This window comes from Alligator sinensis, unplaced genomic scaffold, assembly GCF_000455745.1.
Source record: "Alligator sinensis unplaced genomic scaffold, ASM45574v1 scaffold1226_1, whole genome shotgun sequence".
Classification (NCBI taxonomy): domain Eukaryota; kingdom Metazoa; phylum Chordata; order Crocodylia; family Alligatoridae; genus Alligator; species Alligator sinensis.
This window is the reverse complement of record NW_005842447.1, coordinates 659,318-669,804: the sequence shown is the minus strand read 5'-3', so window position 1 is coordinate 669,804 and position 10,487 is coordinate 659,318. Positions and strand designations below refer to the sequence as shown.

Sequence of the window (10,487 nt, the reverse complement as noted above, 5' to 3'; positions counted from 1 at the left end):
CCCCGCGGCGGGTTCCCCGCCCCTCGGAAAGCGGCCGTGGGGGCCGGCTTCAAGATGGCGGCGTAGCCCCGCCCCCTCCGGCCGCGGGCTCGGCCATGGCGCGGCCGGGCGCCCCTCGCCACAAGGTACCGAGAGTTGGGGGCGCCTGGGCAGCCCCGGGGTTGTCGGGGGGCCGGTCACCTCGGCTGTGACGTCAGATGTGATCTCGGCTGTGATGTGAGCTCGGGTGTGACGTCAGATGTAAGCTCACGTCAGCCGCGCGCTCACCTGGGCTGTGACGTCAGATGTGACTTCTGCCGTGAGGGGGGGGCACGGCCCAAGGGTTGAGAACCTCTGGGGTAGATGACCTTTGCAGGGCCCTTCAAGCCCTACTTCTCCGTGATTTCTGTGACTCAAATGGCTTAAAAACAGGCTATAAAACGCACTATGTGGCCCCGCATGGGCCGCAGCTGCAAAGAGTGCTGCCCCAGATCCCGCACGTCAGTAAATGGGAGAATTGAGCCCGTAGTGTTGCTTGCTGCACCACTTTCTCTAATTTCAACATGTTGCCTCAGGCTTAATCCATTGATACGCCTCTACGGTACTGTTGCTTTAAAATTATTCAAAGAATTTGTTATAAATATACTTTTTATGTAATCTACAGGTTCTTTCTTCAGGAAGGCTAACAGGAACAGCCAAACCGACAAATGGAAGAAAACAGTAAGAACTTCACGTTTTCTAATAGTGCACCTGTATGCATTTAAAACACTCGCACGCATCACAGCCTAGTAGCTTGTTACCCGTTCTTGATGTGTCTCTAATAAGTTGCTGCTGAAAGGTAGCATAAGTTCGTTACCCCGTGAGCTGTCGGACAGACAGCACTTCAGTTGAGTCTAATAAAATTTATGCTTGTGGAAGGAATACAGAATTATCCCCTTTAATAACCAACGTCATCAGTTCCATGGTACACTTACATATTAAATTCACCAAGTTAGTGAACATAATTACTAATCTCATGTAAACTGGCTTGATCAAGGTCAAGTCTTGCTCTGACTTGCTGTTGATCTACGTGAGAGTTGAATTATCTCAATGCAGAATTTGTCCCTTATCTTAAATAGCTCATTGCAAATGTGGTTGTGTGGCGTTTCAGATACGATACTGAATGCTGAGCAGTGGAGGGATTCAACTTTCTCTCTATATGTTAAGAGGATATAAAAAGTGAATGTCTCTTTCAGGATTGGGTTAAGAAAAGCATGCCATTCTGATGTGGACTCTGGATATTCTCTCTACTCGACTGACTCCGAGGATCAGGTATTTGGGGACTTTTTAATGCGAGTAAGAAAATAACAGACATTATTTGAAACACGTAATCTGCTAAATGGAGGTTCACGCAGCAACATGATTATACATTTGTTATTGCTTTGCTAATATATTTCCACTGATGACTTGTAAATTAATCTTAACTGTGACTCACCCTGGGAACAATGCCCTCAAAAAATAACTTTGTTTCATTGTACTGTACCTGCATGTTGGACAAAAATGTGTACCTGTATTTTGAGTGTAGCTCTTGTTTTGTAGGTGGCAACTATAAATAATGGGCTTGATCGTTGTGCAGCTTTACTGCAGGGCATCTTGCAAAATGAGGCGACAGGTACCTTTATAAATTAAGTTAAATTTTAATTTCTGTAACACTGTTTTAATTGCTTTTGTTGAATGGCCTTTGTTTCAACTATATTTTAGGAAAAGAAACTGTACGTCAGAAACCAGGGAGAGCAACTTCTGTTAAGGCTGCTTCTAGACCATTAGTTACCAGAGGAAATACCTCAAAAAGAAAAGGACTAAAGAAAAATCTTCTTGCAGCCCCTGTGCATAAAGAAGTTGGTAAGCCATTTTTCTTCCTTTGCCTGTCACCTAAAAGTTTGATTTCCTTCTTTAAATGCTTGTTGTTCGTTACCTTATCCACAGAGTTAATTAACTTTGTTATGATAATCTGCAACTTCCTCTCTTGTTTTTAAATGCTAGTTTAGTAAAATAAACAACTAAGTTGCACGAATTTTTGTAGATTGTATTTAAATCAATGAATTGAAATAATATCCTTTACCGTATGCACCAGACGATAACTTTATGAATGATTGTTCTTTTGAATGAGAATCGAGAGCTAGAGTCACAAAAGGATTCTGGTGCTACAGTGTTCAGCAGCTCTTGGAGCCTGTAAGTGGCTTGCTGCCTGGTGGCATCCCCCCTTGTCTCTCTGAACACAATGCATGGGAAGAATTTGGTGCATAGAAGGGACATCCAGCAGCATAAGCAAAGATCCACCTAAGGTAGCCATTAAGAAAGGAGAGGAATTAGGCCTATGCCCCTTTCCTTTAGGCAGGATTCGTTGTCTCTGCCTTCAGGCACATGAGTAATTACGTGGGGGTTTTATGATTTGTTCTTCAGTTCCTGAATTGTACTACATAAGTGCTTTTTTTGGATGGTCCTAAGATACTAGAGGGTATCAGAGTGAGCCCCTTGGGACTATGAATAATTTTTAAACTTTATACAGTAAAAGCCCTGTTGTCTAGCACAAGTGAGGAATGGGGGGTGCCAGGTATCTAAAAATCCCAGTTACCTGAGGCTGGCTATTTTTCAACTGGATGTGTGGTGGGGGCTGGATATTGAGTGGCAGCAGTGCAAGGTGGCAGTGGTGACTGCTGCGTGTGAGCTTTCCCCTCACCTTGCGTCCAGCCGGACGGAATTCCAGTTAATAGGTATTCCAGTTAGGAAAATGCCAAATAACGGGGCTTTTATTCTAGTTTGATTTTTAAAGTTTGATTTTTTTTTTTATTTTTTTGTGCTGTAAATAATCCTCATTGTGTAATAAGAATAAAAAATACTGACTGGCTCCTCAGTCAGTGAACATTGTCCATTCTATGCACTGATTGAGACAGTAGCCTGTAAAAAAACAAAAAACCAACAACCAAAAAAACCAACCCAGCATGTAATCGAGTAAACATATTTACAAGGTATCACAGGTTTGTTTGTTGCCTGTGCGACTTCTGGGGGACGTGTTGTTTGTTTTTAACTTAAATTTCATTAATGGGACTCTAAAAATTAAAGAATAGAACATGGAACTGTAGCTTGTGAAGCCATGCAAGTGTCTCTGGGGTAAAGAGACAGTTGAGCACAGTTTTGATGATCATAGCTATCACAAACCTATGATCAGATCTGACCCTAGGGGGGTGCAGGGGCTGGGACAAATCGGCCTGTGCGGGGCCCCCTTAACACTGCGTGGGGCCATGGGACTCGCACAAAGGTGCGGGGTCTCCGTGCTTCTTCCGCAGCACGGGGCTGAGCCACCAGCTCCAGGCGGGCCCTGTGGAAGGGGCCACAACTGCTCCACCCAGCTGCACGGGGCCCCCCACAAAGCGTGGGTCGGGGGGCAGTCACCTCGATTCACAGTACCCTAGGGATGGCTCTGCCTATCATAGTTAATAAAAACATAGACCCAAAGCCTTGGTTTTACAGTAAGACTACTTCAAGTGCTGAGGTCTGTTGCTTCATTAGGCACCTACAAGTCCAGTAGGATTCAATTTTTTTCCCTTTTTTTTTTTTTTTTTTTTTTTTTTTGTAATTGGTTAGATGTTTAAACCTTTGAAACTTGAGATCATAAATTGTATTTCTTTTAATTGAGGAGCTATACTGTGTACTTGAGTACTGTGTACATGTAAAAAATTGGGTTTTGTAGAGAAGTAAAGAAAAATAACTTTCAGCTTTTATTCATAGTGCCAGGATTAAATAGGAAACTCACCTCAAGTGCCAGACCTGCTGAAAAAGAGGGAGAACTTTCCAGTGCAGTACAAAATCAGTCTGTTCAACCAATTCATGTGCCTTTCAGTCAGCCCTCTCCTGCGATGCATCAAAAACTGTGTGAGCATGTGCAAACTCAAATGGCTCTAATAACGGGTCAGGCTTCACAGAGCTGTAATGGAATTTCTGCAGTACCTCCTTGTCCCGTGTCAGATCCTGGTTAGTATGAATTTCTCCTTATAACTAGACCCCTCTTTGTTTTTTGCTTGCATTTGTTTTCACCAAAAATTATCCTAACATTTAACAATACTTTTTGTTCCAGGATATCAAAATGTTACAGCTTTTAATTATCGCCTACCTACCTCAACACCAGCTCTGTCCCCACAGCATTCAGCTAATCCTTTGACTATTCAGTCTGTAAGTACATTTGTTTTAAACTATAAACAAAGATTTAAACTTCATGTTGTTGCCTATTTCATTCTATGATTTTTTTTTCTATTTGTACTAAATTTATCTGCTTTTTAGATGTTAACTGGAATTTTTTCATAAGGAAAAAATAGCTGCAATGTGTGGCTCACTAAATCCACTGTAATGGAAATATAGCTCTAGTGGTGTTTCTAATAAAAAAAAATATTTAAATTAGATGATCAGGTTTAGTGGTGAGCTAAAAATCACCTAAAGTCCTGCATAGACTCAAAAATTGTTTTGCAGCTAAATGTTCAATATTCTTTCAATTAAGAAAATTGATAAAGTCTGTAGGGGGTGATCTCCTTTGAAGGTTATGCTAAAATAATTGAGAGGAAAATAGGAGATGGACCTCTTGCAGGAGAGAGAAAGGGGAGAAAAAAATGATATAAAGGTGATGTACTAATAACATGGTTGCAAGCATTGCTACTTAAAGTAGTATGTCTCATTTGGATACCGCATAGCTCACTTCTTCTGGCTGAGACTTGTATGTTTATATAGTGAATTCTATGAATGGCTAGATCCAAAAATTGACTTGAGTCCTTAAGTCCAAAATTGCAATCCAAAAAATCCTTGGGCAGTAGTTGCCTAACTCTGCAGGTGTCTAAATTCATTATACAGGCAGTCCTCAGACTTGCAACACAATCGGCTCCTGAAAACTGTGTCTTAAGTCGAAACATTGCAACTTGGAACCAATTTTTCCCATAGGAAACAATGTTATAAATGGGGGATTGGTTCCTGAACCCAGGCCCGATACCCTATTTTCACCAAAAATAACCCAGAATTTTGTACTTGATCAATTATAGATGAGTAATATAGCTACATTAATGTATTTATATTATAAATAGCAAGCATATGGATTGGAAAGACTTCTTTGAGGTGACTTTGCCAGACTTTTTGAAGGGCTCTTGGCTGGAGTCTTCTCGGGAGTCTTGGCTGCAAGTTTTCTTGAGTCTTGTCTGCTTTCTTAAAGAAAGTGTCCAAGGAAGTTTGGACAGACGTTCTCCAGGGAGATGGGTGATGCAGGGAACTTGTTCGCTGGCATGGCTTGGCCTCGAATCAAGCATTGTAAAGTTGAAACTGATGTCAGAAAGTTGAAACGGAGTCAGTTGATAAACGTTGTAAGCGTGAAATGTGGTAAATCAAGGACTGCCTTGTACACCATCCTTTTTGACCTGGAAGTTCCTCAGGTACCTGCAGAAGTGGGTGTATGTGTGCGCGCGCACACATGCATCCACTGAGACTCTAATGTAAAATCCACAACTACTTCAAGGAGAAGGAACTGGAGAAAAAGATTTCCCCCTTCTCAGCTGAGTGTCCTGACCACAGGCTTACGAAGTCAGGTTCCCTCTTGACCTCATGAATCTTGTGTTTTGACCACAGTGGCTGAAGCTCAGCAAAAGGTTTTGGGCATGCACTCACACTGTCTAGCCTGTAATGTTATGGTTAGGATACTCTCCTGAGAGATGGGAGATTAAGGGAATTCAAGCCCTGGCTTGAGAGGGCCTATAACTCATTCAAGCTTCCCTCTGCCTGGGTGAAGAGGCTTTAACTTCCAGGTTATTGTGTGATAACATGGGTAACTTTCATACCAGCTCCTCTTTTGTTGTGATTTTTAAAAGTGAGTCCTACTTGCTTTCAAAGAATATTTGCTGCCTTAACACACTTCTGAGCTGTGGGGAGAGGTGGGTACATTCTTGAGAACTTGTACTGCAAAGTCAACAAGTCTAGTTACCTTAACTCAATTTGCCTTTTAATTACTCCTGAGCACAGTGGAAGGTTAGACTGTGGAGGCTGAATAGATTTGCCACTTATTACTTGCAATATAAAAATAGCCCATAGGAAACAAGATCACATTAGCTTTTAAGCACTGAAAGAAACCAGACCGCTACATTTTGTTTTGTTTGTTTGTTTAATTAGTATATATTTTTGCTTAGGGCCTTCCTCCTGATGGTTGCAACCAGTGTGCATCGCAGGTAGGAGGTACTGTGTTTTTCCCAGGAGTTTCTGCAGCCGCTCCTACTGCACAGGTGCAGTCTGTCACCACTGGTCCTGGGATGATGCCTTGTGTACCTCCAGCCATGTCAAATAATCCCCCAGCACCTCTGTTCCTTCCCTCGTCTGGTAATGAGATATTGCCAAGCCAAGGAAACCAGGAGCAACGAGCAAAGGAGGCGGACTTGATAAGATGCATACAAGCTCATCTGGCTCTGTTACAGCCACATGAGGCAGAAAATAACAAGGGTGATGAGAACCACCAGAATCTTGGTCCAGCACCGTCCCAAAGCTTGGATCCCAGAGAAGAGGAAACTGCTGCAGAATACAGCGAGGGCACCACCAGTGAAGAAGAGGACTTGAATATGCTGGATATAGCACCAGTAAGAGATACCAGCTGTCAGACAAGTTTTGAGAAGAAAGTTTTAAAACATAAAAAAGCAAGCCCAGAAAAAACAGCCCAGAAAGTTAAAACAGTAAAATATCTTTTGGGAGAGCTCAAGGCACTGGTGGAAGATCAAGGTAAAGATGGTTTCATCAGTACATATTTATAACCCTATGTGCTATGGTATGTGGGTGGGGGCGAACCGTTATAAATCCATAATATACCAATACTAATGCAGGATTGACTATTGAATTTCAGTTGTTACAAAATTACAATTCAGAATGATTTTTTTTTTATAAGCACTGTCTGTAACGGAGCTATAGGCTTTGGTGTGAAGAAGCCAAATGTGAGTTTAACATCTTGGACAACAATGAAAAAGCTAGAGTATTTTTAATCTATAGGCATTCAGGCATTTTCCTTGAGAAGGGAGCAGAGAATAGTGTGATCAGAATGTGGAGGAAGTCCCATGGAGGGCTCAAAAGGAAGGTTAATGCTATAATTTGAGGGATCTGGAGCATAGTTCATGAAGTGCAAATGGTGCTGGGCAATTTAATGATATGCTAATGTTGGAGGGCAGTAGAGTTTGCATTCAGACACTGCAGAAATAAATGTGTGTAAATGTGTAGTGCATATTGCTATTCATGTTACTTTTTTTCTTAAAGATGATTCAGAAATTTTGAGGCTGATAAGTGAAATCGATGGCTGCGTCTCATTGCTGCCAGCAGTAGTTGGAACTACAAATGTACAAGCTGAAATAGCACTTGCTTTACAGCCTCTCAGAAGTGAAAATGCCCAGTTGCGGAGGTCAGTAGCCAAGTTCAAAACCGTGTGTGATGTTGCTAATTAACTTCAGAGTTCTTAACTGTATATTGTAGAATAGTTCTGTGCAATTCCAGGCTCATCTCATTCTTGTCCACTTTGCATTCATATAAAGGGCTTTTGTTTATACATGTATAAGTTGCTGTATTATATATTTTTTTTAAAAATCACTTATTTACATTTAACTGAGCACAAATTCTATTACCGTTTATGTGGTGTCTCATATATCACTATTTCATTTCATGCAATTTGAATAAGAATCCTACTACACATAAGTAGTGATGCTTTTATTCCGCTCTCTTTTTTTTCCAAGTGAAATTGTAGTCTGCTAAAATATGTCTACACGGCATATCTGTGTAATGCTATACAAAGATGCCCAAACCATCTCTGAATGAGTTAATTTAGGAAACAGTTTAGCAGCATTAGTGCAGCTCACCTGGGCTGAGTAGCCCTGCTGCACAGAACCACCATGCTAATAGAACTAGATTATTTCCGATACATGAGCTACCTCTGGTATTTCTGCATAGTGCTTCATGGTGCCACATGCGTGTGTGTATCTTTTAGTTGAAAGCACAGAACAGAACAAGAACTATGACTCAAATCTCAGCCTTGGACTTGAGGTAAAGCAGGAGATTACTGCGTTTTTTTGCATACAGCACGCCCCCCAAAAGATAAGCACTTTGTATTTGAAAGGCAGAATTAAGTAAAAAGATCTTTCCTTGAAAGTAATACTAAGTAGTTGTAACTGAGTAGCAGCAGGTAGGGAGCCCAGTGTGCTCATAGGGCAGAAACTGCTATTACCATATTTCCTCACTTACAATGTGCCCTCTGCCCCACAAAAATTCCCAGCAGCTGATTTTTTGGGGGGAAAACATGTTCTATACAAGAAAATATGGTGCTTAACCCACTTGGGTCTCAGATTTAGTATTTTCATTTTACAGCTAGGTATGTACTGCCTGTATAAAGCATCATAAAGTTTAACTTCACATCATTCAGACATGAGCAGAGGCTCTCATCACAAGTTAATTTTAATAGAGATAGGCTAGATGTTCTGGAGGATGCTTGGTGTAAGCTGTGAAATTTTTTTGTGTTTGAGTTTGAGTATAAGCGATGGAATTTCAGAAATGGGGAATCCAGTTGGAGTTGGAAATCATTTTGAAAGAAGCAAGCATGCAAATAGCTAGTTTCTGCATCTAGTTAGTAGTAGCCTGCAAGTTTTTAATGCTCATTTCTTTTACCTATATTTGAGAACATAACGTTATCTTTTTGGGGGGAAAACAAAAGGAGGAGCATAATTTTTAAGGATTCTCTTTGTTGAATAAGCTTTATTCCAGGAAGCAATCCACCTTCAAAATATAGTACTAAATAGTTATCATACTAGTATGTAAAGGTGTAATAAGGTTCTTAGACAACTTATTCTTGAATGCTGAAAATAACTTATTTCAGAACAAATACAAATGAACGCTCTTCTCCCCTGTCAAACTGGAGTGAGGTTGCCAGGTTTGAAAATGGCTCACTTGGTGTAAAGAAAGTTAAAATTGCTGTGTTTGAGAAAATAATTCATTCAAACGTTTTTCTTGTCTAAGTCTAATAATGTATTGTTGGTTTCCTTTTTTAATTAAGTTAGCAAATTTGTTACATACAAACCCATTCTGAAATACAGTTTCTTTTGAATTTGTTTTGTACTTGAACTTTCTCCACGTTATGCTCTTCCACAATTTGCATTTAGGAGAGTAAGGATACTGAACCAGCAGCTCAGGGAACGAGAGCGAACTGAGAAGGAATCCAGCCAGGATTGCCACTTTGAATGCAAGTACTAGTGGGCCTTGGATAATGTTTGGGGAATCCATATAAAGATTTTTGTTTTAAAATATGTTGAAAATGGTATCTATAAAGAGCTAATCTTGTTTTTTTGTTCACCTTTGGCTGATAGTGGCACTCAGGAAAGAGGCTATGGTGTGAATCTTGCACTCAGACCCACATAAATGGGTTGTTATGCCTATTTAGAGCTCTGATGAAGTTATTGGGGGGTCTGTCACAGACATCAGGGTCCTGTTGGGGATGATAGACAGATGATTTACCAGACCACTGGAGTGCGTAGAATGCAAGTGCCTATTATATTTCTGTAAGCAAAGATATCTTACTAGGAGTTTTGAACTACTTTATGCACCAGGCATCTGAGCTTACAGCTAACCTTAAAGGAGAACTGCAATTTTCCTTTTATCTTTTTGGGGAGCTGGGCAAAAAAAACAAACAAGCCCTAAATTGACAGTATGTCACTTAAAAACAGTTAATCTCTTCCCAATTAGTGGAATGGTGGGTAATGTTACTTGAACAGCAGTCAGAATATTCCAGTATCTTGAGAAGAGAAATAATGTTACTTGTAAAATTTGAAGTTCAGTACTGTACTTAAAAGCAAAGCACCAGTACAGAAATAAATAATTGATTCAACTGTACTTTGAGAATATGAAACATCACTATACATTCTTTCTTTGTGAAAAGGGGAAGCATGTTGGTACAGACTTGCAGGTTTAGGCTGTATCGAGCCATGTACAGGGATGTAGCTGTCCCTAGTCTTTTGTAGGGCTTCTCCTGTTTTCATTGCATCCTGTAGCAGTATGCTTTAAAAGAGCAGAGTAAATTTGTCCTTTAAATACGTTATTGTAAATACGTATCCTGCATCATAAGAAACAAGATTTTTAGTGGAAATCAACTACGGTGTCTTTAATGGCTGCTATCTCAACAGGATTATATTCTTTAAAGATTTGGGGCTAATGGAAATCTTTGCAAAATTCACAAATATTTTTTAATATTTGTCAAGTATCAGATGGTAAAGAACAAGAATCGCATCGCTAAAATTTGATTTATGCTTCCATTTTACATGAGATTTGTTGCTTTGTAACAGAATTGCTGTAATCATTTATTCTTTGTAATTTCTGAAAAATCTGGATCCCCTCTTAGATTTTAATAGTTACAAATTATGTTACTTTGCGGCATTGAAATGAAACTTTAAAAAAATTACTGTGTCTTTTTATTTCCTGTAGTAGTTTCC

At 40.2% G+C, this 10,487-nt stretch overlaps 1 protein-coding gene across 1 annotated transcript in view; it reads left to right on the top strand.

Annotated features, from left to right (window-relative positions):
- Nucleotides 1–23: 23 nt before the first annotated feature.
- Nucleotides 24–10,487, top strand: part of CCDC14 (coiled-coil domain containing 14) — a 15,375-nt gene continuing 4,911 nt past the window's right edge. The window contains 10 exon segments of the mRNA XM_025212147.1: nucleotides 24–125; nucleotides 644–699; nucleotides 1,215–1,290; nucleotides 1,558–1,630; nucleotides 1,720–1,860; nucleotides 3,748–3,990; nucleotides 4,094–4,188; nucleotides 6,174–6,753; nucleotides 7,279–7,420; nucleotides 9,165–9,297. Coding sequence (XP_025067932.1) covers nucleotides 96–125; nucleotides 644–699; nucleotides 1,215–1,290; nucleotides 1,558–1,630; nucleotides 1,720–1,860; nucleotides 3,748–3,990; nucleotides 4,094–4,188; nucleotides 6,174–6,753; nucleotides 7,279–7,420; nucleotides 9,165–9,297 — 1,569 coding nt within the window. The 5' untranslated portion in view covers nucleotides 24–95.